Below are 27673 nucleotides of genomic sequence, written 5' to 3' on the forward strand. Positions count from 1 at the left end.
ATGATACTTTGATTATTACTAAGGCAAATGCTCTCTCTTCCCCACAATTAACTTTTCTTTTTCAAAACTATCTTGATTCTTTTCATGTATTTACTACTCGTTGAGAGCGAGAGCATCAACTGGTCAAGTTCTTGGTAAGTTAAATCTTAAAGTATTTTATACATTTTACATATCCTTGTTGCTCAGAGGTATTTTTCCTATTGAAGATACAGAGGGTGGCAGACTTTTCCTTTAAAGGGCCAGATGGTAAATATTTTTAGGATTTATGGGCCATATGATCTCTGACACTACTAACTTGGCCATTGTCACTACAGCACAAAAGCAGCCATAGACAATATGTAAACAAATGGGCATAAAACTTTATTTACAAAAACAGGCAACATGTCAGATTTGGCCTGCAAGCCATCATCCGATGACCCCTGATGTAGAAAAAGAAATTTTTACACAGTTATCTTGTATCCAGACTTCATAATGATTTTTCTAATACTGTATTTTAGTTCAGTCTATTATTTCTATGTGAGCAAATATACAAACAAAAGATCGCTTTGTTCTAACTTTCCAGTATTTATATACCATTTATTCCTTTTTGTAGTCTTTCTGTATTGGCTAGATAACTCTAGAGCAATACTATAGTGCTAACAGGAGTTACTGTTTTCCTAATGGGAAGGCTCTATTTTTTCACCTCCCAATATGATGTTGCTATTAGTTTCTAAAAAATGTTCTTTATCACATTCAAGTTTCAGATATGAGAGTTACATTAGGCATGTTTTAAGATCCCTTCTAATTCAAATTGTTACATGATGAGGTCATTACTTACTTCCTTTTGATTATAGCTGTAGACAAATTGAGCACTCCATTGAGCAATCCATCATCCCCACTGAATACCACTAACCTGTTTTTACTTAATGGATACTTTCCAAATCTTCTAGTTCAATTACTTAAATCTCAAGACAACATATAAGAAAATTAATTCTTCCCAGGTATTAAGAAAAAATAAGTAGGAAAGGAAACTTTTTTGTTTTAGAGTTAAGGTGTTTTCATTTAAGATTTTTCAGTAAGAATAAATCACTGAAATGACCTCTGAGTAGTAAATGTAAAGTTAATTGAAAATTCAATAATGTTCTAGATAGCTTAGGGGTGAAAAGCCCAAGGAAAAATAAATTACCAAGACTTATAGGAGAATAAAACCTACAGTGTTTATTTCTGAAAAGATTTGGTCCACCATGTCAGTCCATCGAGGACATGCATCTTTAAAAATATGTATTTAAAGTTGAAAGCTAATAAATGCATATATGCTTTTATTTAAATGTTTTAAAAGTTCCTCTCAATAAGCATTCATACACTCACAAAGGTGCCAACGGGAGTTTCGTATTCATAGTCTAGGCAAAGACTGATTTATTGTTGGTATGAAACTTAGTATTTCAATTAGTCAAACATTTTCAATTTGGAATTCACTTTCCAAAAATGAAATAAAACAAATGCAATCAGTATTTTCATGTTTACTTATTTAATTTCCCTGAAAAACTAAAAATTAGTCCAGCTATAAAAATATGAGGCACACATTAAAGAAGAAATATGCTTACCATCAAGAATTGTGGCATTTTTCTTTACAAGAACATTTCAAGGCCTAGATAATAAAAATATGTCAGGCAATTCATAGTAAGTCTTTTCATTTAAGTAACAGCATAGAATCCTTCTCAGGAATACTGCTGTACGTCATATCTATTATTTTACAAGAACAGAGAGAAAATAAAATGAGGGATACAAATATTAAAGGCCAATCATCAAAATGAAATTAATGTTTAGCATAGATTATTTATATGAACAATGTAAATAGGTAGAATCATCAATTTGATTTAATATAAAATATATTTCTGGCATATAATTATTGTTAAAATGAAAATTATCAAGATAATTCAACAAATCCAAATATGCATTCAGCCAAGGGAACAAAGTAAGCCTCTTAAAAATTAAAGATTTACAGATTAATATTAGAAATTTTCTCAGTATAATACATGAAATATTCTGATCTCCACTGAGTCACACTGTACAAAAACATGTATCATTTGCTTCATAGCTTATAATCAGGTAAAAATGGTCACTAAAATTCCTTGACCAAAATATCACTGTAATTATATGAGGCAAAGTCCTATAATAAGATGGATGTAATAATGGCCACATCTTTTCAAAAAGAGAACATGAAAATTTTCATTCTCACAGCTATGAATTTGGTTTTCCAAAACCTGGTTCCCAAAGCCAACTTTTAAATGTTACAGCAGAGGTGGGGCAGTAATGGAAAGAAATGATTTAATGGAACTCTTAAAAAAAAAAAAAACTATCATAGATCTTAGTTTAAGAAATATATCTGGCGTAAGAGAGAGATACACAGAATTATGTAATAATGCTTATATCAAAGTTTATTGATTAGCTAAAGGGCAAAGAGTAAGAGGCAAGTAAAATGTAATACGTGCTTTTGACAAAGCAGACTGAGTAATATGTTAAGTGTTAGGGTGGGATAGGAAAGAACTCAAGCTGGGCAAAAATTTCCTCTTGGACTTTCTATATAAACATCTATTTTAGTTTTGGCCTGTTCACCAGTGTGTTCATGTGATGGAGCAGAGGAGCTCTGCCCACCCATGAAATACTTCCCAGACCGACAGGTCCTTGTGCAGCTGCTCTAGAAAGGCAGCTTGTCCTCTGAGGTCCCTGGGGTCCTATAGAAACTATAGGAAAATGAAATCCAATTTGTGTAAAAAGTTAATCCATCCTAATTAGCGAACTGAGTTATTCAAATACCAGCTAAAAGTACATGCTCTAGCTAAAAAACATGGGTTAAGTATCTGTCTTGAAAATGCCTCCAAGAGGTCATGATGTGATCTTGCCTTTACTGGCCCTATGTTCTCCCAGAATAGGGGCTTTATAAGGTCCTGGAAATCCTCAGCTCCCTTTAGCTGCCTGTCCAAATAAAATCTTAATGAATATAGTTTAAGTCCTTTATTGGCTCTGTAATCCCTTCAACCAATTAGGCTGCAATTGTTTTATGCAACTTTTGTTTCATTGGAAAATGTGGGAAGATATTTTTATATTACCTAAGTAAGATTAATGGGTAAACACTGTTCACTGCAAACCAAATGATGCTGCCTTCCGGGAGTTGTCAGAAAGACAGTCAAATGACACACCAAGAAAGTACATTGTACGCCTAAGCAAAGCCCTTCAGGACAGCTGGAACATGTTCTTTACGAGGAGACTCCAAGCCATTGGTAATTTCAAGTGTGAGGCAACAGAAGTCTTTCTTAATCGAAAGTCAGAATCTTCTGAAGAACTTCAAGCACAACTTTATAACAAAAGCAATACTGCTCCTATATACATATATATGAAAAACAACAGAATGTTAAGTAATTGAATACCAATATCCACTTTCAGAGAACATAGTTGTAATTTTCAACCATAAAGGTAAGTTCCCAAAAAGAGCAAACATCTAACCAAGAACTTCTTTATGTATATATTCTTTAAATATCAGTAAGAAAAATGATCATACTATAGTGCTTGGTCTAGAGTTAGTTAACTCAAGGCTTAACCGAACACAGGGGAAACTGACCCTCAGTCTCAATCTCCTTATATTGCCCTGGATAAACCTATGCTTAAAAATTTTTTAGGTGTAGCCTCAGGTCTCTCAGGCAACCTTAGTTCACATAAAATGCTTCATCTATCATTCAGCATTGGCTTAAAAACAGGTCAACCTAAAGATTTAGGTGTACCTGCTTGTTTTCATCATCCAGGCTTTCTCTCAATTCTCCTTCCCAATGATTAATAACTGGTCTGTAACATAAACGCTATCTTTTTATGACAGACCAATGACTTTGATAATTTAGTGACGAGTAAATATCCCCCAGCTGCTATCCAGAAACTTATAAATAACTTCAGATATGCTATTTAAATAACATGGCATTATGGACAAGTCATGTGTTTGGGCATCAGGAGACTTCAGTTTCCCTCCTGGCTCCCCCATGTGCTATATGAATGACCTCACAGAACAGACTTCATTACTCTGAACGTGAAGTACTTCATCAGTAATATCAGAGAAAAATTAAGGTCTACCTCAAACAGTGAGAATTCAATGACATCATGTAAGTAGAAGAGATTTACAAATTGTAACATGCTAAACATGTTAATCTTTATATTCTTTACTCTTCTTATTAGAATTTATGTAGTGAGGGCTTACCTTTGTTTGAATCATGCCAGAACGCTGTTCTCTCATTTGGGCCACTATATTCTTGATGTTGAACTGCAACAGGATGACAGTGATTTTGTATTATTCACATGGGGGAAAATACAAACCCACGGATTGCCAAATAAGTACTCCATAAATTCTTCCCGTAAAAAAGATGTCAAGATATAACCAGAAAGGTCTCATTTTCAACTATAAGAAAAGGCACTATTTTTAAGTTAGTCTAATGGATAAGGAAGACTTTAGTTTAAAAGGTTTCCTGGAAAAAGCAGGAAGCAATCATTTATAATAAGAAATGCTCTCCAAAAGAAATAACAACAAATTTGCCCCTGTGTCTACTTTTCTGTTCTCCAAAGGGAAATCTTAAAGCAGGACTGTAATTCTGGAAAAGTCTGAGCATAGAATACTTTTTCTGGCCACATTAGTAACACAGCTGTTTCTCATCTAAAGAGCCCTCTCAACTCAAATGGAGACCCTGAACAACAGTTGGCCCAATACCAGATTCTGCACCTGTGCATGGAGACCAGCCTACCCACTGTGGTCACTGAGCTGGTGCAGGTCTGCAAGGGGCTGTTACTAATCCACAGTGAGATGAGTCCATAAACTGGTAGTAAGTGTTTAGAAACTCTTATGGCAATCTGACAGTGGCGCAGCATCAAGGAGGATCACCAGTGGAACAGACCTAGACCAGCTCAAGTGTTGCTGAACTTGCCTGGAGAGTCACAAGTGGTGCAAGCTGAGGACCAGTCATGTCCAGCAAGACCACATAGACACATGAAATTTTAAGGTTTGTTAACTATAACCCCAAATTATATAAAAATCAGAGAAAATGTAACCATTCCTTGATTTTTATAACTTTTCGTTTTTATAATAATTTAAAATTTTAATTGAACCTTTAAAAATTTGTATATTGAAATAATTACAGATGTACAATAGGTTGCAAAAATATACATGGAAATCCTATGTACCCTAAACCCAATTTCCCCCAATTATGCCATCCTACATAATTATAGTATAATATCAAAGCCAGGAAATTGACATTGGTATGATCCATGGATCATATTTTGATCATTATTCAGATTTTGCAAGTTTTATCTGCAATCATTTGTGAATTTGTGTACATATGTGTGTGTGTGATTTTGTGCAATGTTATCACATGTGAAGACTCAGATAACTGCAACCACAATCCAGATACATAACTGTTCCACCATAAGACTTTCTCATGTTATCCATTAGAACTACTCACCCAACCCAGTCCCTAACTCTTGGCAACCAGTCATCTGTTATCCATCTCTACTGTTTTGTTATTTCAAGAGGATTGTATGAATGGAATCATGTAATACCTAACTTTTTTAGGGTTTTTTTTCATTCAGTATAGTTGCCTTGAGATCCTTATAAATTGTGTACAGTAAAACCTTGGTTTGCGAGCAATAGTCATTCTGGAAACATGCTTGTAATCCAAAGCACTTGTATATCAAGGTGAATTGCCCCATAAGAAATAATGGAAACTCAGATGATTTGTTCCACGACCCAAAAATATTCATATAAAAATGATTACAGTACTGTGTTATCACATAAAATAATAAAGGAAATACAAAATATAAAGAAAAATAAACAAATTAGCCTGCACTTACCTTTGAAAACCTTTGTGGCTGGTGTGAGGGAGACAAGAGAGAGGAGGGTTATTGTGTAGGATGATTTTCATTGTCACTAACAGATGGTGACTACAGTATAGTATTAATAAACTCTTGTCAAATACTGTATTTAATGTAACTGGCAGTAAGGCAGCAGAGAAAAAGGGTCAATATCTGCAGGCAGCCTGACCTAGAATGAAGCAAAGCATTCCTAAGCTTACTCTTGTATGGAAAAGCAAAGGACTGTCCATAGGTGTTTTAAGTGGCAAAAAATACACCGTTGTGGGTTGCCAGTTGTGGGTACCTTCCAACATTCTGAAAAATCACCAATTTCTGTCAAACACTGTGGCCTGAAACCAAGCATCCGAGCATGGGAGACAATCACCCAAAATCTCACAGTGAGAGAGAGAAAGAGAGGAATCATTGGCTCAGTTATGATCATGTAACATTCAGTGTCACATATTATTCTTATTGCAAGATATCACTCATTTATCAAGTTAAAATTAGTTATAAATCTTTGCTCATCTTGTGGAACACTTGCAGGACAAGTTATTCGTAATCCAAGGTTTTACTGTATATCAACAGTTCACTCCTTTTTATCTCTTAATAGTATTCCATTAAAAAAAAATAAATGAAATGGATATATACCAGTTTGTTTAATCATCAGCTTACTGAAGGACATCTAGGTTGATTCCAGTTTTTGTTTATTATGAATAAATCTGCTATGAACATTTACATACAGGTTTTTGAGTAATTGTAAGTTTTCATTTCTCTGGGATAAACACCTAAGAGTGCTACTGCTGATACTGTATAGTAAGTTTAGTTTAGTTTTGCTTTTGTTTTAAAGAAATTATAAAACTATTTTCTAGAGTGGGTATACCATTTTACATTCCCACAAGCAACAAATAATTAATCCAGTGTCTTCAACTCTTCACCAGCATTTGGAGGTATCACTATTTTTTTATATTAGTCTTTCTCATACATGCCTAGTGCTATTTCATCATGGTTTTAATTTCATTTCCCTAAAAGCTAATGAAGCCCAAAATCTATTTACATGGTAATCTGTCATCTTTTTATCCTCTTTGGTGAAATGTTTGTTCATGTCTTTTACCCATTTGCTAACTGGGTTGCTTTTTTTTGTTTGTTTTTTGTTCTTTACTATTAAAGTTTTGAGTATGCTTTATATATTCTAAATAGATATTTAGGTATGTTTGTTAGATATGTGATTTGCAAACAGTTTCTCTAAGTCTGTAGCTTATCATTCTCTTCACAGGGTCTTTCACAAAATGAATCATTTTAATTTACTTGGCCCCTAAAAATGTTTGTTCTCACCACCTGTATTCAACCCAATACTTAAAGCTCTAGATAGCTGAATTAGGCCAGAGAAAGAAATAAGAGGCATACAGATAGGAAAAGAAGAGATAAATGTGTCCCAATTGGCAACTAGAATGATTGCCTATGTAGAAAATCCCAAGGAATCTAAAAACAGAACAAAACAGAACAAAAAAAAAAACTCTTAGAAATAGTGAGTTCAATAAAATCAGAGCATACAAGATCAACACACAAAAATCAATCACATTTTTACATATAAACTATGAACATGTAAAAGCTGATCATAAAAACACAACACCATTTACAATTGCTCCAAAGAAAATGAAATAGGATAAATCTAATAAATCACATATAGGATCTATATGCCCAAAATGACAAAATGCTGATGAGAGAAATCAAAGAAGACCTAAATAAATGGAGAGACATACCATGTTCATGGCTTGGAGTATTCAACATAGCAAAGATGTCAGTTCTCTCCAAAGTGATCTATAGATTTAAAGCAATTCCTATCAAAATCCCTGTAAGCTTTTTTTCTATAGATATAGACAGGCTAGTTAGAAAATTTATATAGGAAAGCACAGACCCTATAAAAGTTAAAACAATTTTGAAAAAGAATAAAGGAATTACTCTACCTTACTATATAGCTACAGGAATCTATAGTGTGATATTGGTAAAAGGATAGACAGATGGATCAATGGAACCGAATACAGAGACAGAAATAGGCCCATACAAACGTGCCCAATGGTTTTGACAAAGGTGCAGAAGCAATTTGGTGGAAGAAGAATAGCTTTTTCAACAAATGGTCCTAGAAAATTGGACATCTATAGGAGAAAGAAAGAAAGAAAGAAAGAAAGAAAGAAAGAAAGAAAGAAAGAAAAAAGGAAGAAAGAAAACATATGTAAACCTTGACTTAAATCTCACATTTATACAAAACTTAACTCAAAATGGATTATGGACTTTGGGGTGCCTGGGTGGCTCAGTTGGCTGAGCATCTGGCTCTTGGTTTAGGCTCAGATCATGATCTCACAATTCATGAGTTTCAGCCCAGGGTAGGGCTCCACACCGAAAGTGCAAAGCCTGCTTGGGACTCTCTCTCTCTCCCTCTCTCTTGAGGGCCCCTTCCCCCCCCATCAAAATAAATAAATAAATAAATAAATAAATATCACACTGCTTCATCTAGAGTCTTGTTACACAAAACAAACAAGCCCAACTCTGCCAGATAAACTTGACAGTGTGCATAGTTGTGTAAATAATTTTAATTATGTAAAGGCTAATGTGCTAAATTTTGGATTATTCACATCATTATGTGATAATACGGTAACCAGTAATGAACAACTGTTATTGTACCCTAAAGACTGTTAGAAGAGAAAGGTCTATTGAGACCGTTCAAACTACAGAGCAGTCTCAGAGTTTCTGAAAGAAAAGAGGCAGTGTGTTCCCAATATTTTAAGAATTTTTAAGCAGGCGTGGTTAAAAATGAAAATGGCTATAGAAATAACAAACAAAAAAGAAAGAAATGGTTACATATTCTATTTTCATATCTGAGTTATAATTGATCAGATAATCTTAAAATGTCTCAGGTCGCAAATGTCCACTTCACAGAGCTGGTATGTAGCTTGCTGCGTGTAAGACTCCCCATGTGAGTTCCACAACACACAAACTGGTCTATACTCTGTTCAAGAAGACCCATCCACTGGTCATGTTCTTGGATGTCACAGCAATACATCAAACTGCTCTGAAAGTTTCTAAACGTTCACTCTCAATTTCTAGGAATGTATCTTATGGTAGATAATAAACATCCACAGATTGGTGCTGGTCCAAGACCACACTCTGAGTAGGTCTGGGGGACAAAATTTCTGAAAAGAGTAGAAAGGGTATCGGTAAGAACATTTGACAGTTCAAGGTTCTGTGGGAAGCCAATAAAGAAACAATGGATGTATTTTTTATTTTTGAATTACTCCATCAAATCTAAGCATCCTTAATTGTAAAATGCATCATTATTTTATGTACCACTAAGAAAAACACTGTCAATTAAACTGACAGATGGCTTATTATAAGACACATTCTGAGTTTAAAGAAGGTATAAGGTGGGAGAAAACTGTGCTCCTTAGAAACATGAAATATAATATTTACAGTTTTTATAGTTTCTACAAGGAATATAAAATAAGGACAAATATAAACAAATTTTTTAAGAAACTATGATGGGGAATATATAAAAGAAAATTATACTAACATTTTCTGCTAAAAGGCTCAAACAACATTAGTTATGGGAATGGGTAATATCGGACTTACACTACTAAAATTTTCAGCATTTTTTAGCACACCGGCGGGACTCACCAGTTTATATTCATTCACTGAGTTTGCTCTGGAAAACCATCCCTCTTCTCACTCTCAGTCTTATGGCCTGGAGTAGTCCTGACCGGCCTACATAGCCCAGTATCTCCCACGGTGATTAGTTCAAGGAAGGGGCTATAGCTCAGACACAGTGAAAGGCCGGGAGATACTGGCTCAGGTTTCTGACAAAAAGTAATTTCCTCTGTCCTCCAAGGAGCTACCGGGAGAGACCATTTTCCAACCCTCCCACATAATATAGCTTGAGGATAATGAGTTCTGGAACCAAAGTAGCCATTCCGCTGCCCCCGGAGAGAGTCTGGCACTGTTAGGGTTTAAGTGCAGAAGGCCCAAGAGAGCAGAGACTGGACTGTTGTGACAACAACCTAACACAAAATTTGCCTCGCCCGGCAAATGCCCGGCAGCCTGTTTTCTCAGGATTGAGGTGTGGCTTTTCACATTCCTTGTGCCCCGGGTAAGAGTCACTCCTGCCCCTGTGCCTGCTAATAAACAGGTGTCTTCCCCTTCGCACTCCTGCAGTGCAGGAAAACAATTCAGTGAGTCAGTCTTTCTGGCCACAAATCTAAGGTCACATTCCCTAATCAATTTAATCAAGAGTAAAGGTAATAGTATAATCAGTATGTGTCTAATTCTTGTGTCTATCTCTCAGCTGGTTCCAAATTTAGAGGAAAGCAATGAATTGTCAATGATTGACCCAAACCCAGCAATATTATTATCCTTATTTCACATATGAAAAAACTGGGTTTCAGAGAAGATGCACAATTTGCACAAAGTCACCAAAATCTCAAGTGTGAGGCAAAACTGGCAGTCAAAGCTAGGGACCGCTCATTAAAACTCTGAAGTCTACATTTTTTCCAACGTGCTCATGTGCATGTATTTTCTGTTCATTAAAAACAGGCATACTTCACTGACATTATTTAACAGGATTTTAAAAGCTGTATGTGTGGGCAGAGGAAAAGCAAAGAGACATGAACTTGCAATCATTGTGCACCTGCTGTGTTCCCAACAATGCTCCATGCCACTCATTTGCATTATGTACTTTAATCATCACAACCCCCTCCCAGAATCTGCACCACTTGATTGAGAAGCAGGTACCCAAAGTTCACATGCCTTCTCTTGACTGAGTTCTCTTGAGGGCCAAATCATAGTCTTCAGGTACTAGAAGGCTGTTAAAAGTAGTAGAGTGTTTACTAATAGCATCAAGTTATCTGTTTAATGTCACTTACTGGAAAGTTCTTTTCGATGGCACAGAACACAACATCCACACAGAGGAACACCCCCGTCCGGCCCACACCAGCACTGCAGTGAACAAGGACAGGTCCTGTAAGGTGGCTCTTCCTCACATAACGTACATACTTTATGAAGCCATCTACTGGGGCAGGAGTGCCATGGTCTGGCCAGTTGGTGAACTGCAAGTGTTTTATAAAGTGACTAGTTCCTGTCTGTTGAGAGAGGAGACAGGGAGGAGAAAGAAGGGGAAGAGAGAGATTTATCAACTTCTTGTGTTAAGGATCTCAATTCCATTTCCAATATAATAATAATAATAATAATGATAATAATAATGGCTCTATGGTCATACAGTAATGCAAATAAGAATACCAATAGGTAGCATGAATTAATAAGCACTTTTGGGGGTACCTGGGTGGCTCAGTTGGTTGAGCACCTGACTCTTGATTTTGGATCAGGTCATGATCTCATGATTAGTGAGTTCGAGCCCCACATCAGGCTCCCTGCTGGCAGTGTGGAGCCTGCTTGAAATTTTCTCTGCCCCTCCCCCACTTTGCGTGAGTGCACGCACCCTCTTTCTAAATAAATAAATAAATAAATAATTTTTAAAAAAGAATTAAGCACTGATGACGCGCCAGGTACTATGCTAGAGACTTCACATGCACTCTTTCATTTAATCCTCACATCAACTCTGGGAGGTAGGTACTGTTTTATCCCCATTTTACAGATGAAACCGTAAGGATCAGGGTAATGGAGAGATGTATGCTAGGTCAGAAATCTCCCACGTCTAGAGCTTGGACTATAATGTAGGCTTCCTGAATTCAAATCAACCATCTTTCTTCTGGACCATGGTTGTGCAGAAAAACCCAGAATCCAAAAACCAAGAATGGGCTAACACATTAGGAAAAGCATTCTATGTTAGCTTGAATGTTTATGATACAAAATTTAATGAAAACAGCTGGGTGCTGCAAAGTTGCTTGACCAGGGGTGCACCAATCTCTTCTGGTGATGAGGACAGGGTAGGTGGTGACCAGGCAAGTGGGCCGTGCCCCCACCCTTATGCTGAACCCTCTGGCAGCACAGGCATGAAACTCTCCTCAGGGTCGACTATTAAACACTTCGAGTTGACCCATTATCCTTTCCAAAAGGATGGCGCTTTCCCAGTGTCAAGCCCCTCATTTTGCTTCTCTGGGCACCCCTGCGGGGAAACTCAGGATGGGTTTCTTACTCCTCCCTTGCTTTTCCCTAATGCAGCCCTTTTTCCTGAGTTCCAAATAGAAATAAGTTTTCCTAAGTCCCAAATAGAAAACTCAGGTTTAAATCATCGGTACGTGAAATTGAATGATGAAAACAATACTGAAAATCTTGTGAAGGCACCGAAGTGAGGATAGCTTTACCACATATGTCAGGAGTTAAATCTCTCCTGCCACTGTTGACCGCTAAGAATCTGCACAAAGGTGGACTTCACCACTTTCCTGACCTAATCACTTAGACAGAAACCGTGATGCAGATTCTTCAAACACGAACGCCATGGTTCTGGAGCCTGTGGGCCTCAGCTCAAAGGCCACCACTGCTTGGACCCAAGCATTTGAGTTCTTGCAGACAGATAATTCCTCTGTGCCTTTCACCTGCCTATACTCTCTAAGCATACTGGCTTTCCCCTGCCACAAAATGTACCTCACACATCATTTTGGAACTTCCTTCCCCACTAGACCATAAGTGTTCTATGAGCTGATAATGTGTGTGTGTGTTTTGGAACTTCCTTCCCCACTAGACCATAAGTGTTCTATGAGCTGATAATGTGTGTGTGTGTTTTCTGTCTCCAGTGCCTGGCACAACACCTGGTTACAACAGGAGGGAATCCACAAGTATTAGGGGAGTGAGGGTTGAAGCGAATCCCCTCAACCTTAGTGCACAGACCAAGCACAGTGCCTAGCACACAGCCAGCAAGTTATCCATCAGTGTCAGCCATCATTCTTGGCCTCCCTGGTCACAACTATGCTCCAATCCTCCTCACTTTTCCCTCTCACCCTACTCCTGTATCTCATCAACTTCTCCCTTCGTACTCAGGTGCCCCATCCCACCGTAAACTTTTTGAAACCTTCATCATTTCCCTTAATGCTTCGTCCATTTCTTTCCTTGCCTCCCACAGCCCTTCACTCTCTGCAGCCCCCTCACCGAGGCCACCTATTCTCCCATTCTCCAGGTCCCACAGAGCATAGAGATCAAGTTGCATACTCCTTGCTGCCCACTCCTATTTCCAATTCATCATTCCTTCTTGTGTAAATACCCCTCTTCCTTTTGAGTTTCATACCTCTTAGCTTTATCTTCTCATTGCTATTACCCAGTGGCTTTAGCCTCTGGTCAATTTGCTACGTTCACCAAAAATCCTGACCTTCTCTTTGCCACAGACTCTGACATCATCTAGGGCAAATCCAGGGTCTCTACAGCCCAATAGACACTCTAACCTCACAGCGTTTGTATTTCTCTCTTGTAGAGGAGACCACTTGTTTCTTCTGGTCCTCACAGTGATGGTCACTCCTTGAACTTATTATCACCTATAATCATGTCCAGTATCAAAAATCTTCCCTCCAACAATGTGACCAAATGGAGCTCTCCTGTCCTTTATGCCCTCCATCTACTCCTAGTTGACCTGCTCCTGATTCCATTTGTCTCCCTAAGTTTAGACTTCATGGCTGATTATCTGAATCATTCTCTTACCAAACTGTTAACTCCTTTCATCTTTTGAATTTTACCACACATAGTGGACAACACCTCACCCTGGGTCAGCCCCTTAACCTGTGTTCAGGAATCTCATAGTTAGGCTGCTGGGAAGGAAATAATTTCATAGATGCACATTTTATTGCTACTGAAAATTTACTAGTTCATCATCATCTCCAGCAACCCTTTTCCTAGTCATTGTTTGGACTCCAATCAACTTCTTTGATCCTCTTGTCACGCTTCCTGTTTAACTCCCATCTCTTTCATTCCTGTTGAACACATGTATCACTTTCCTGCTAATCAAATCCACTTATACCAATGCTCCTATAAACCATTCCTTTTGTATCTTTTGATTCTATGAAAGCAAGAAATCTATGAGTTATTCTAGATCAACACTTCCCGCTAGAACTTTCTACAATGATGCAAATTTTCTAAATCTGTGTGACCCAATATGGCAGCCATTAGTAACATGTGGACTAAACATTAGAAATGCAGCTGTTGCAAGTGAAATATTGAATTTGTTGTTTCATATAAATTTTAATGATTTGAATTTAAGCTTAAATCGCCACATATGGCTTCTGTATTGGATAACTTAACTTCTGACCACTCCTTCTGTCACTTATAAGTCATAAATCACATATAAGTCTGCCAATTTTATATGAAAAACACCAAAGTCTCTGCTTTTCATCTCCATGCCACCTGCCCTGCTTGATCATGATACTTTCTGACTAAAATTCTTCAATGTCTCCCAATTATCTTCATAATAAAGTTTGTGCTCCTTAGCCAAACTCCAAGATACTTCATGTTATGACTGGTCCCTGCTTACCTTCTAGAGCCTCATCTCACCTTTCACTTTTCCCTGAGTTAAACTGTTAAACTTTTACATTCCCTAAAAACTTAACTACTTACATTTCTCCATACACACCGCATTTCATATCTTGATTACCGACTCCTTATTTACATCTTTCTTGTTTGGGTAGTTCTCAATCCAGATGTTCCCTCCTCCAGTAAACCTTCCCCCGAGCCCTAAGTAAACCTAAGTATTTCCCTTCCAGGCCCCAAAGCATTCCATACAGATCTCAGGATTACCACAGACCACAGTAACTAGGAGTATCAGTAAGGATACCCGAATCTCCACTACTTGGTAAGATAGTGATAGTGCCTGGCACAGTGGTTAGCAATATACCTGAAACACTCAATACATATGTCACACTAGGCAGGAGCAGCCAAAGTGCATCCCAGGATTAGGCAACTTCCAAAACTGATGCTCCCTGTCCTATCTTCCCTGTTTAGGTTTTTCATCTCTCCAGTCAGAGTTTGGTGTCTTGGTTTCTAGCACCAGGGAGCAGTAAAAACAAGTTACTCAAAAAAGTACCCCCAGTCTGTAACACAACCTAATCCTAACTTCTCCTCCTGATATGTGGCTTATCTAATGAAATATACATCTAATACTGATTTTTTTTAAAACTTACAGACTTCCTCACAACTTGAAATATTCGGATGATGAAACATTGAAGTATCTGGTAGTTCTCCATGAAGACACGACAGTTTTTCAATTCCAAAGGCTTCTTCATAGAAATGGGCCAGTAATGGTGGCATTTGACAACTCCACCTTCTATCTCTTTGGTTATCATGACAATAACATTAGAGTTATTTTCTAAAACCATTTGCCAGAAGTCATCTGTGGTACTTGGCAGTGGTCCTTGAGCAGCAATATAAAAATACTCTTCTCCAGAATTCATTATTCTAATATAACTAGCATTGATGTAGTCTTTGTTTTCTCCAAGAGGAACACGTGTTGAATCATCTATCATAAAAACAGAAATATCTGGTAGATAAACAGAAAAAGTAGGAGATACAATACACCCTGGATTCATGAAAGTATTTCACACTGGTAAATTCATTCATCTCTTTGACAAGTAGAGAAGATGGCATAAGAGTGTCATTTCAAGAGTTATGGGAGTCCATGCATTTAAGTTCTTCCCTCCCCCAAACACAGTGGCATGACCTACAAAATACACAATGAGTGTTTTTTGTTTTCATCTGTTTCTACTAAATAGAGAAGGCTGCCATCGGAATCCAGACACTTTGAGAGATTTCTGTTAGATATGGCACAGGTATGATTAGGCCAAGGGAATTACCTAACTCCTTTGAACTGAATGCAGCCACGAAGGAGCCCTCTGAGGTGGCAAGGGAATGCCATTCTCTATAAATCCAGACAAGCTGCAAGCCCAGAGCAGTAGGGACCAGGATTTAAAAAAAAAAAAAAAATGACTGTGATAGTTGATCAGATCCAAACCCTAGGATTAATGGAATTCTACCAATGCCCCAACTACATGATAGTCAACTTTTATATCCATCCTCAGCATTCACTGGGTGAAACAGTATGTAATCAAAGCAAAGGTATTATGGCAAAATGATGTTATGAAGGGGATTTGCTCCAAGTAACATGGGACTCATGAAACATGAACTATTGCAACAAATATGAAAGAGGAAGCCAATTACTTGGCCTACTCACAAACTCCATTGGCCCCAGAGCTCTTTCTTCATTTTACATAGACATCTGGACCTCTGGCTCAACCACTGCTCCCACACAGACAATAAATGCCCTCAGCAAAGGACAGACCTTCCCTGCCAGGCAGTGGTCTCACCAAGAGCCCCTCCCTATTACTCAGAGTCCTGTGGGCCACTTATCTGGCAAATAGGGTATGACTGAGATAACTAAACAGGGTCTTACACAAGTTCTGATAGAACCCTTTTCAAATTCCAACATAGCAAACATAAACTTTCCCTTGTAAATATGAATAAATAGGAAAAAAATCACTAGATATATGAAGAAGGCTAGTACTTCACAAAAGGGTACAATTTTTAAAAATCATAGCAAAGGTTTTCCTTCCTATAAGAGGGAAGAATACTTTAAAAGCTATTTTCATTTAAAATGAAATACAAAAAAGTTAGAGAGGGAGGGAGCCAAACCATAAGAGACTCTTAAAACCTGAGAACAAACTGAGGGTTGATGGGGGTTGGGAGGGATGGGAGGGTGGATGATGAGTATTGAGGAGGGCACCTTTTGGCATGAGCACTGGGTGTTGTATGGAAACCAATTTGACAATAAATTTCATATTAAAAAAATAATAAAAAAATAAAATGAAATATGAGAACATTATTTTATTATTTAAAAAGAATAACATGTTTATTGACATGTTATTAAATTATAAAGGAGGTAACAAAAGCAAAAGGTCTTCCTCATATATGAACATATATACAAATACATTATATTACTTTATATAAACATATAATAATAATAATAATAATAATAATAATAATAATAAACCTGGCAAGTATTCACCAAAATACTAGTAGTGGCTATTTTATTACCTAATTGTTTATAGTGAACTTGTACTACTTTATAGTAGAAAAGTATTTATTTTTAAAAGGGAGATTAACTGTGTGAAAATCAAACAATCTAAACTAATAAAAGCTTGCCTTCAGATAAAAACCACAATTACTCAATTAAAACCTCGAAAGTGAGAAGTGAATAGAAAAACAAATTAGTGATTTAGAAAATTGGCTTAGAGATTTCCCCATGAACTCAGAAAAAAAGATGAAAACAATGATAATAATGAGTAAAATGTTAGGGAGTACAGAGCATATAAAGAAAATACATAAAAGGAATTTCAGAAGCAAAACTATGGAATACACAGTAGTAAGGAAATAGCTCAAGTGATCACAGGAGAAATGTTCCCCTAAGGGAAGAGACAGTTGTATAATTTAGTGCTAACATGCACCCTGGCCCAAGCAGCATGTATGTATTCTGCATGCATCACCTCATCTGAACTTCAAAACGATCCTTTGAATGAGGTACATTATGCATGCTTTTCAGATGAGACATTTTTACTCAAAGTGGCTAAGTAATTTGTTCCCTATTATGCAGCAGTTCTTCTAGATTCCACAGTCTCCGCAAGTAACTCTATGATCTGCTGGCCCTCAAGAAAGACTCAAGGAAAGACCACTTCAAATGCCAGACAACATTACTGAAGACGGCCACTAAGACCTCAAGACTAGCGGAGCATAACGTCACAGAGATAGGAAGCAAAACTTCGCTACTGGATCACTAGAGGTCTTAGTGAGCTGTGCCACTCCCATTTCCAGTTCTCAGTTCCTGAATCCTGGCTGTGGCAGAAACATATACTGGATGCTAATTTGGAGCACATAGGACCTCCAAGAGAACACTGCCCCAGCCCTTTAAGGTACCGCCACCTAGCTGGCACTGTAACTGAGTCTTCAAAAAGCCATGTCACTGTTCTATCAACCCAGCCACTGTAGGAGGATGAGGAATATGTTAAGACCAGTGAATTCCATGAGCACGAGTCCACTGCCACAAATCATTTGCCTCAAGGTGAGCTCCTTGGTCAGAGGCAATGCTGTGTGGACTATCATGACGTTAGCTAAAGCATTCTGTGGGTCTCTGGAGGGTAGATTTGGTAGAAGTACTGCATGCAAAGAAGGCAAATCCATACACAACATCTATTCTGTAAAAAACAAACAAACAAAAAAAGGCACTGAAAAAAGCACCGTTCCTTCTGTGATAGAAGTAGTTCAATGTAATCAACGTGCTGTCAGGTATCTGGCTGAACACCCTGGGAAACAGTGCCATATTGGGGCCTCACTGTTGATCTCTACAGCACAGATTGGGCACTCAGCACAGGCCACAGCAAGGTTGACCTTGGTGACTAGAAGTTAATGTTGCTGAGCTTACTCATAACTTCTATTCTTGCCAGAACATCCACTTTGTTCATGAATCCACTGGGTAATGCACGGGTGACCGGGAAAGTGACTGGTATGCACAGAATGAGTCATTCTATCCACCTGATTATTAAATCCTCTCCTTAATTCACCCTTCAGTGAACATTCACATACAACACAAATATCTTCATTATTTTTGCCCATCCCAAGAGGTCTAGCCACATACCTCTTCCTCAAGAACTCCTTGTAACCAACTATCCAATCATGTTCCTTCCAAGTCCCTGACCATCCAGCTAAGCCATGGGCCACAGCGCCTGAACTGGTACAGATTTGTACCTCTGGCCATTGCTCCTTCCAAGCAAAACGGACAACCAAGTATACTGCCCAAAGTTCTACCAACGGAGAGGATTTCCCTTCACCACTGTCCTTCAGGGATGTGCCCTCCAAAAAGTCTGTAGTGTTGCTGCTGTCTACAGATTCTAGGTGGTACCTGCATATGGTGCAGAACCATCTGTAAAGAACATCCCAATTTTCTCTTCCTCAGTCAACTAATCGTAGGGAACTCCTCATGAGGTCACAGATGCAGGCTGGAAGAGAGGAGGTAAAGGAAAGAAGACCAGGGACAGTTTGGTCCCTTCATCTAACTTACTTGTGCCTTCAAGGCCGGCTCAAACCCAACCTTGTATCTACAACTTCCATTTGATGATGGAGTGCTGCTTTGCACGCTCTACTTTCTGGTTTGATGGCCTATAGTTAAGTGTCCAGTCTCTACTAATACCTCATAGCAGGCAAAACTGTTCCTTAAAAGGTGAGTGGTTATACACAGAGATTGGCAGGGCTTTTCTAAAAGCCCATGGCCTGGGCTCTGATTCAGCCATAGGGGCCCGCCAAAGGCTCAAAACAGTACCCCTAGTTTCCACTGATATTGCATCTACTGGATCAACTGAGCAACTTGTACAGCATCCTGGACTTATAGAACTTGCACTTGTCCTGGGTCCCACTCAAAACCCATATTACTAAAGGAGCCAGTGTAGCACACTGAAATGAGGAATCTACTGTCTCCAAAGTCCAAAGAGGTTCATGAGGCATTCTCCCTCTTTGGGCTATAGGAGAGGCCAGATGCAACATATTACCCTTCTCCTTAGAAGGGAATATTTTTATATTCCCCACACCACTGGACCTCTAGAAATTTCAAAGAGGTCGAATTTTTGTTAGATTCATTTTCCACCCTGTGACACACAAATGTCTTACTGGTAAGTCTGGAGTAGTTAATTGCTACTTCTTATTCCCTAGATTCAATCAGCATAATGTCATCAATATAATGGACCAGTATAATGTCTTAAGTAAGGGAAAGGTAATCAAAATCCTTGGGAACTATGACATAGGGCTGGAGAACTGATCTATTCCTGAGATAGGGCATTGGATGTGTATTGCTGGCCATGTCAGCTGAAAGCAAACTGCTCCTGGTGGGGGTACTAACAGATATGGATAAAAAGCACTTGCCAGATCAACAGGTATACACTAGGTACCAGGGGATGTAATAATTTTCTAAAGCAATCAAATCACACCTGGTACAATGGTTATAGTTACAGTCACCACCTGCTTAAGCTTATAATAATCCACTGTCATTCCCCAAGATCCACTTGTTTTCTGCACAGGTCAAATAAGTAAGATGAATGGGGATGTGGTGGGAATCACCACCCCTGCACCTTTTAAATTCTTAATGGTGGCATTAATCTCTCTGTGCTCTCTCAAGAACGCAGCATCGCTTTTAGTTTACTATCTTCCTAGACAGAAGCAGATCTACAGGCTTCCATTTGGCCTTTTCCACCATAACTGGCCTCACTCCACAGGTAGGGATTCTGCCAGTTGCTGAGTATGCCTGTTCCAAGTATGCATTCCAGAACTTCAGAAATAACCACAGTGGTTCAGAACACACCGAACCCACTAGGAAATGGACCCAAGCTAAAACTCCGTTGCTTATCTGACCTCCATAAGTACCCCTCTTCCTGGTGGGCCAGGGTGACACTTTTGGTCTCCTGGAATTAGTGTCAGATTAGTGCCAGCTTCAGTAGTACTGGCAAACAAGACTCTTCAGCATTTAGGGGTTTGATGTGCCTATCTTTACCAGGACTTTGCCATATGTTCTCAGTTTTTCAGAATCCCATTCTTTCTCAAATTCTATGCCCTCACTTTAATAGCAAACACCCTGCAAAGTATGGAATTCAAATTGCAAAGTAAGTCAGCCATTCATAGGATGAGACTCTGGGTTTGATTTTCAACATTCTGAGCTCCATGGCTACAGGATATAAGGGTTTCTTTCAGGGAAAACATGAACACTTTTAGGTCATTTATGTGATGCTTGAGCTGGAAATTCAAATTCCTGAGATCATCCTTTTTTTCCCCGACTTGGCATAGCACAATTAGAAACAACCAGCCAATCTCATTATATTTGTTAGTTGACAAAAATGTTCTAAGGTATAAAATACACAGTCATCCAGACCTTGCTTCTTATAAGTATTTGTAAAGGAAAAGCCAATGGTGAGATTTTATTTATCTCTGTTACCATTATTACACCATGGATTATCACTGCTCTCTTTACTACTAGAAATAGAGTCATTAGTGCCTTTAAATTTTATCAGAGTAGGAAACCAATTCATAAAACTCATCCTTAAGATTCTGTTCCTCTAGAATCATTCTTGGTACCAAAATTTATATTAGTCAGTGTTCTCCAGAAAAACAGAATTGATAGGCCATATATATATATATATACATATATATACATATATATATGTATATATATATATATATATATACACACAGTAGACAGATTCATTTTAAGGAACTGGCTCACACAACTGTGCAGCCAGTCTGAAATTTGCAGGGCTGTCAGGCTGGAGATCCGAAGAACAGCTGATGTTACAGTCTTGAGTCCAGAGGCAATCTGGAGGCAAAATGGCTTCTTCCTTGGGGAACTTCAATCATTTTTTCTTAAGGCCTTCAACTGATTGGATGAATCTCATCCATATTAGAGAGGATGATCTGAATTTCTTAAAGCCCAGTGATCTAAGTCTTAATTACGTCTAAAAATACTTTTGCAACAACATCTAGACTCATGTTTGGACAAATATCTGGGTAGTGTGGCCTAGCCAAGTTGACATATAAGATTAAGCAGCACACAAGCTAAAAATTTTAATAGATGATTGGAAGGAGGAAGGTTTTCTTGAAACTTAAATAAGTTCCTTAGAAGACCAAATGAAAGAAAGCAAGACCTAAAACTAGGCTGGGGGGGGGGGGGGGGGAGGAAGTATATGCAAAACTACCAAAAGGCAAAAGTAAAGAGGTAATTGGGAAAAAGATGAAAGCCTTAGAAAAAAGATCCAAGAGACCAACCCTACAAATCATAGGAGCTCCAGAAAAAGAAAAACAGATTAGAGAGAGGAAGACCAATTACTAAATAACTGAAGAAACTCTCCTAGAGCTAAAGGAAGACTGAGTCTTCAGATTAAAAGGTTCTATGAATTCTACATAAGACCAATGAAATGAAACATACATGGTAACATTTCTGAATTCCAGGAAAAAATTAAAATGCCATAAGGTTTATGAATGAAAGAATATGTTTCTTACAGAATAAGGCCAGGTCGCCTGGGTGACTCAGTCAGTTAAGTGTCTGACTTTGTCTCAGGTCATGATCTCATGGTTCGTGGGTTCAAGCCCCATAATGGGCTCAATGCTGATGGCTCAGAACCTGGAGCCTGCTTCAGATTCTGTGTCTTCATCTTTCTCTGCCCCTCCCCCACTTGTTCTCGTTCTCTCTCTCTCTCTCTCTCTCTCTCCCTCTCTCTCAAAAATAAATAAACATTAAAAAATTAGAATAAGGTCACGATACCATCATATTTATTACCTGAAACACTGGAAGCTGGAGGACAATGAAGTAACACTCTGGAAAACAGTGAGGAGGTTCCTCAAAAAATTAAAAATAGATCTACCCTATGACCCAGCAATAGCATGCTTAACTTTATAAGAAACTGTTAAACTCACTTCCATTGTAGCGGATGTAAAGTGTATCTCATATAAGATGTATCTTATTATAGTTTTAATTTGCATTTTCTTACTGATTAATGATATAAACATCTTTTCACATATTTGTCATCCATACATCTTCTTTCAAGCGGCCACTTAAATATTTTGCTCGCTTATTGTTGGGTTATTTGTCCTCCTATCAAGCCATAGAAATTCTTTACATATTCTTCTTTTTTTAATTAAAAATATTTTTTAATGCTTATTTATTTTTGAGAGCAAAAGAGCACGTGAGAGTGAGAGTGAGAGCGAGAGTGAGAGCGAGAGCGAGAGCAAGCAGGGGAAGGTCAGAAAGAGAGGGAGACACAGATCCGAAGCAGGCTCTAGGCTCTGAACTGTCAACAAAGAGCCCAATGCAGGGCTCGAACTCATGGACAAAAGAGACCATGACCTGAACCAAAGTCAGACACTTAACCAAACAGAGCCACCCAGGAGCCCCAATTTCTTTACATATTCTAAACAAAAGTCCTTTGTCAGACAAATGTTTTGAATGTGTTTTCTCCCAGTCCATTGTTTGCCTTTTCATTTTCATAACAGTACATTGAAAAAGCAATATTTTTTTTTTAATCAAAGAAGTCTAATTTGTTTTTTTTCTTTTGCAATTTGGGGTTTTTGTGTCCTATTAAGAAAAACTCTGCCAAACTCAAGAACACTAAATTTTTCCCAAGTATTCTTCAGAAGTTTTATGGTTTTAATTCATATTAGGCCTATGATCTATTTTGAGTTAATTTTTATGTAAGGTGTGAGATAAGGGTATAGTTCATTTTTAAATATATGAAAATGCAACTGTCCAGAACCATTTGTTGAAATTATCCCTTCCTCATTACTTGCATCCTAAAATTCAGATATTGTCTGCTCTGCCTTCCTTGAATAACTGTAGACAGCACTCCATGACATATATGAAAACATGCTCTGTAAAGTGGAAAACTAATAGAAATCTAAGTCACTATCATTATTAGTTAGTTCTGAGTAGATCCTGACCCGAAGACAAGAAACAGAAAAAGTATTAGGCCATGACATGTGGTATGGCCCCACTCCTTTATTAGCCTTCAAAACACCTTTTAACCTCAGAGCTATTCCCTCTTCTGTGAAGTAGAAATTATGATATCCAATGGTCTACTTCAGGAGGATTTCATAAAGATTATATAAGATGATGCATTTTAAAATGCTTTGCAAATTATAAAATGCTATACAAATGCAAGATATTTACTTTATACCTAAAAATCCCTGGGCTACATAATAAGGCCCACTCCTGCTTTGCATAGTAGTATAGGGCCATAAATATGACTGCACAAGCTGAAACTTTGCAAAAGATCTTAATAATCAACAGAACAAATTATGATTGTTCTATAACCTTTTCCAAGGCACTATTTCTTCTTAGCTCTATTCTTGTTCTATTAGGATTTCATCCCAGTGTTACTACTTTTCTTTTCTTTGCTCCAGTTCATCTTTGTTGACCAAGCAGCTTTTGATAACCCATTTTTATAAAAGGTGATGTGGGCTTATCGCTAAAAAATAAGGAGGCAACAAAACTATGCGCTTTGCTATCTGTGCATGAGCTGAGTAACAGGTACACAGTGACCAACTGCAGTAGTATTTTAAAAGAAGTAAAAGAAAAATGACATGGTTAGTCACTGATCATGATGCACATCTGTTATTTACATATTAATCTGCAGACTGAAGAGCTAGAAGTGAAGTTTGTACTTTATGCAATTACTCATAGTTAATATATTGTGATCACTGAAATTTGAATTGTGTTGTTGGGGGAATGGTGTTCTTCACTAAACACACTAACTGAAATTTGTGCATACTGGAGCCATGCAAAGTGAGGCTTGCATATACTTGCAGTGTGCCAAGATATGTGAATCTCCCAATTAGTCTTCCCAGCATTTGAAGAGAGGAATAAATGAATTATTTTCCTGGCTTTCTTGATGTGATTCTTTTTGAACCTTCTCTATTACTTCAAAAAATGTGTGGTGAAGAAATCAAAGAAACCTTTGAGGAACCCGGGCGGCTCAGTCGACTGAGTGCCCAACTCTTGATTTTGGCTCAGATCATGATCCCAGGGTCCTGGGGTTGACCCCTACATTGGGCTCCACACTGAACATGGAGCCTGCTTGAGATTCTCTCTCTCTGTCCCTCTGCCTCTCTGCCCCCCACCCCCGTTCACATGCACGTGCATGTTCTCTCTCTAAAAGAAAAAAAAAACTTTCTATGATTGTTACTTAAGGACGCTTATTTGAGATTAAATTACACTGTAGTATAAGGTAGATAAATCAGTGGGCTTTAAAACAAAAGTTGACTGAATAACAACTGATTTTCTTTTAAGAGAAAAGCAAAGAGTTTTACATGATTTTCCTTAGTTTTAGCCATTGAACTTTTGTTTTGTTTTGTTTTGTTTTATTTCAGGAGTAAAATTTAGTGATTCATCACTTACATACAACAACACCTAGTACACATCACAACAAGTGCCTGCCTTAATGCCCATCACCCATTTAACCCATCTCCCCAACCCAGCTCCCCTCCAGCAACCCTTGGTTTGTTCTCTAGAGTTAAGAGTCTCTTGTGGTTTGCCTCCCTTTTTGCTTTTATTTTATTTTTCCTTCCCTTCCCCTATATTCACCTATTTTGTTTCTTAAATTCCACAGATGAGTGAAATCGTATGGTATTTGTCCTTAACTGAGTTATTTTGCTTAGCATAGTACATTCTAGTTCCATCTATGTCACTGCAAATGGCAAGATTTCATTCTTTTTGATGGCTGAGTAATATTCCATTACATATGTGTACCACATCCCCTTATCCAATCATCAGTTGATGAATATTTGGACTCTTCCCATACTTTGGCTATTGTTGATAGTGCTGCTATAAACATTGGGGTGCATGTGCCCCTTCGAATCAGTAGTTTTGTATCCTTTGAATAAATACCTAGTTGTGTAATTGCTGGTGCTATTTTTAACTTTTTGAAGAAATGCCATACTGTTTTCCTAATCACTGAACTTTACTCTTTGTATCTTCACATCTCTTTTCTCTTTAGTTGTCACTCTTCTTGTACCCAGAGTAAAGAGTTCAAGCCAGATCAAATGTCAAATGTACCCCATATCCTAAAACAAGCTTCTTGTAATCCTCATTTTAAAGTCTTGTTTGCATTTGGTTCCTTGAGGGCTCACTGCACATGTAGGTGTAGGAATTACATAACTGGAACCTCTGACTTCTCAGACTAGCACCAAATTGTTGGTATTATCTCTTAAACGTTACCCTGATTTCAGGAATATTCATCAATGTACTTCTGCACACTCTCCCCACAGAAGATAGCAGAATTAATATTTTAACTATCTGGGAAGGTACTCATTAGTCTATAATAATAAAGCTATTTTAGATCTGAATGAACCAACTAAACATAAAGGTATTTACCTAATTATGGCAGTCACTATTCTACCCTAATTTCTATGATAACCACCTCAAGTCTAGTGGGAGAAACAGGAGCATAAATAGATAAATAAAATATAATTTGGTAAATTGGGGAGGTCAGTCACAAGGTGGTATGAGACTATTAGAGAAACACCAAACCTAGCTTTGAGGAACACAAGGAAGGTCGGGCTGAGCTAGCTCTGAAAAACAGTAGGAATTACCTCAGAAAAGAAAGGAGGATGGATGGTTCTTGCAAGAACCACAGGTTCAAAGGCCTGGAGACAAAGAAAGAGAATGAATTCCAGAAACCAAAAGAGGTTCTGTCAGAGAGCTGTGGCAACAGAGGTGGAATAGATGCCACGATGCTAAAGAGCTTTACCATGACAGTAACAGGGAGCCAAAGAAGAGCTTGGAAGGGATTTGTGTTTTAGGAAAGTCATTTCAGTAGCTGCTGTGAGTAGCTGGGCATGGAAGCAGTGAAGAAGACAGACCAGCCGAGAGATGAAATCGGCTCAATCCAAGCAGTGGTTAGAACTGAGACATGGGGGAAGATTCTGGGGGTATTAAGGAAGTAGAATTAAAAGGGCTTGTGACCACTTTTGAATATTGCGCGTGACTCAAAGTTTTCTGGTGTGGACAACTGGGTGGTTACAGTAAATAAGATATAGGAGGAAGGAGAAAGGTCAAGATGGAGGAAGAAAAATGGTAAAGTAACACGAAAAATATTTTACTTTGAAAGGAATGCGAGGCATAGAATGAGATTTCCTGCCTAAAATTAAAAATGTCTTGTATTTTGTTTCTACTCTTTGGATGGCCTGAGACAGATAAATCCTGTGAGCAACTGGGTGGGAAGGAGAGGGGCACTAGCTTCACCCAGTACAGGGAAGCAATGTGGAGGGCCCTTAGAGAAAATCAAAGAGCAACCTCCTATTGCAGGGTAGATTGGCAGTTTTATTGTCCAGGGCAGAGGATATAAATAGCTGCATTGTATCCGTGTGTCTAAACAAAATGGCCAAGGAAGGTGGTTAGGGCTTGGGGTACCAAAAGTGAGAGGTGTCTCAGACTACCAGACTTTATATTTTGGATATAGTTCATGGCCTGACAAGTAGCATATGCATAAGAAGAAGGTTTAAAGACTTCTGTAAATAACCCTATGTTAGTTGCTGGAAGAAGTACCTGGAATAGAAGACTTGAACTTGACCATGTTCTAGCATATTTAAGAATATGCCCAGGCCACCCACTAGCTAGCTACCAGAGCTCTTTGTCATGATCACAGGTCAAAATGCCTAATGCCTAATGCCTAATGCCTAATACTGAAAGCCATACAACCCACTTTTTATCTTTCCCGCAATGTAAACAGGAAAATAAAACCATTTTTAGCTTACATGGAAGAACATCTCGATATCTGTTTTTGTCTCTGTTGCGTAGGTCATTCCCAGAGTTGAACTCACCAGGTAGGTTCTGAAAATCTAAAGTCTTTAAAAGGTAAGAAATATAAGTCACATATTTACTACGACAAAAAGAAACAAGAAAAAAAATCTGCCTTTGCTTAGTGTTCATGATCCTTAAACCTCTATATGGCATGACCCAATGTTAAATGTGTTGTGTGATAACGCATTAAAAAATACTACAGAAAGGGGCACTTGGGTGGCTCAGTTGGTTAAGTGTCTGACTTTGACTCAGGTCATGATCTTGTGGTTCGTGGGTTTGAGCCCCGCATCGGGCTCTGTGCTGACAGCTCAGAGCCTGGAGCCTGTTTTGGATTCTGTGTCTCTCCCTCTCTCTCTGCCCCTCCTCTACTCATGCTCTGTCTCCCTCTCTCAAAAACAAATAAACATTAAAAAAAATACTATAGAAAATACCTCAAATTTGAGATGTCAATCAACAAGTTGTTTGATAAGAAAATGCTAATCTCTCTAAAGATGCGTTTTTCCCTTAAACTTC

General features: G+C 38.1%; 1 protein-coding gene across 19 annotated transcripts in view; it reads right to left on the reverse strand.

Moving 5' to 3' along the window:
• Positions 1 to 339: 339 nt before the first annotated feature.
• PTPN20 (protein tyrosine phosphatase non-receptor type 20) overlaps positions 340 to 27673 on the reverse strand; it is a 111967-nt gene continuing 84633 nt past the window's right edge. For 10 of the 19 annotated variants that reach the window (XM_045040271.1, XM_045040269.1, XM_045040274.1 and 7 more), the window contains 5 exons: positions 27115 to 27205; positions 14967 to 15322; positions 10773 to 10988; positions 4223 to 4285; positions 340 to 3359 (listed from right to left, as the gene is read on the reverse strand). In XM_045040271.1, coding sequence (XP_044896206.1) covers positions 3294 to 3359; positions 4223 to 4285; positions 10773 to 10988; positions 14967 to 15322; positions 27115 to 27205 — 792 coding nt within the window. In that variant the 3' untranslated portion in view covers positions 340 to 3293. The remainder of the gene's footprint in view (positions 3360 to 4222; positions 4286 to 10772; positions 10989 to 14966; positions 15323 to 27114; positions 27206 to 27673) is intronic. The other 9 variants (XM_019813465.3, XM_045040282.1, XR_006587078.1 and 6 more) reach the window with 8 other exon arrangements.

The sequence above is a fragment of the Felis catus genome, chromosome D2, assembly GCF_018350175.1.
Source record: "Felis catus isolate Fca126 chromosome D2, F.catus_Fca126_mat1.0, whole genome shotgun sequence".
Lineage (NCBI taxonomy): Eukaryota > Metazoa > Chordata > Mammalia > Carnivora > Felidae > Felis > Felis catus.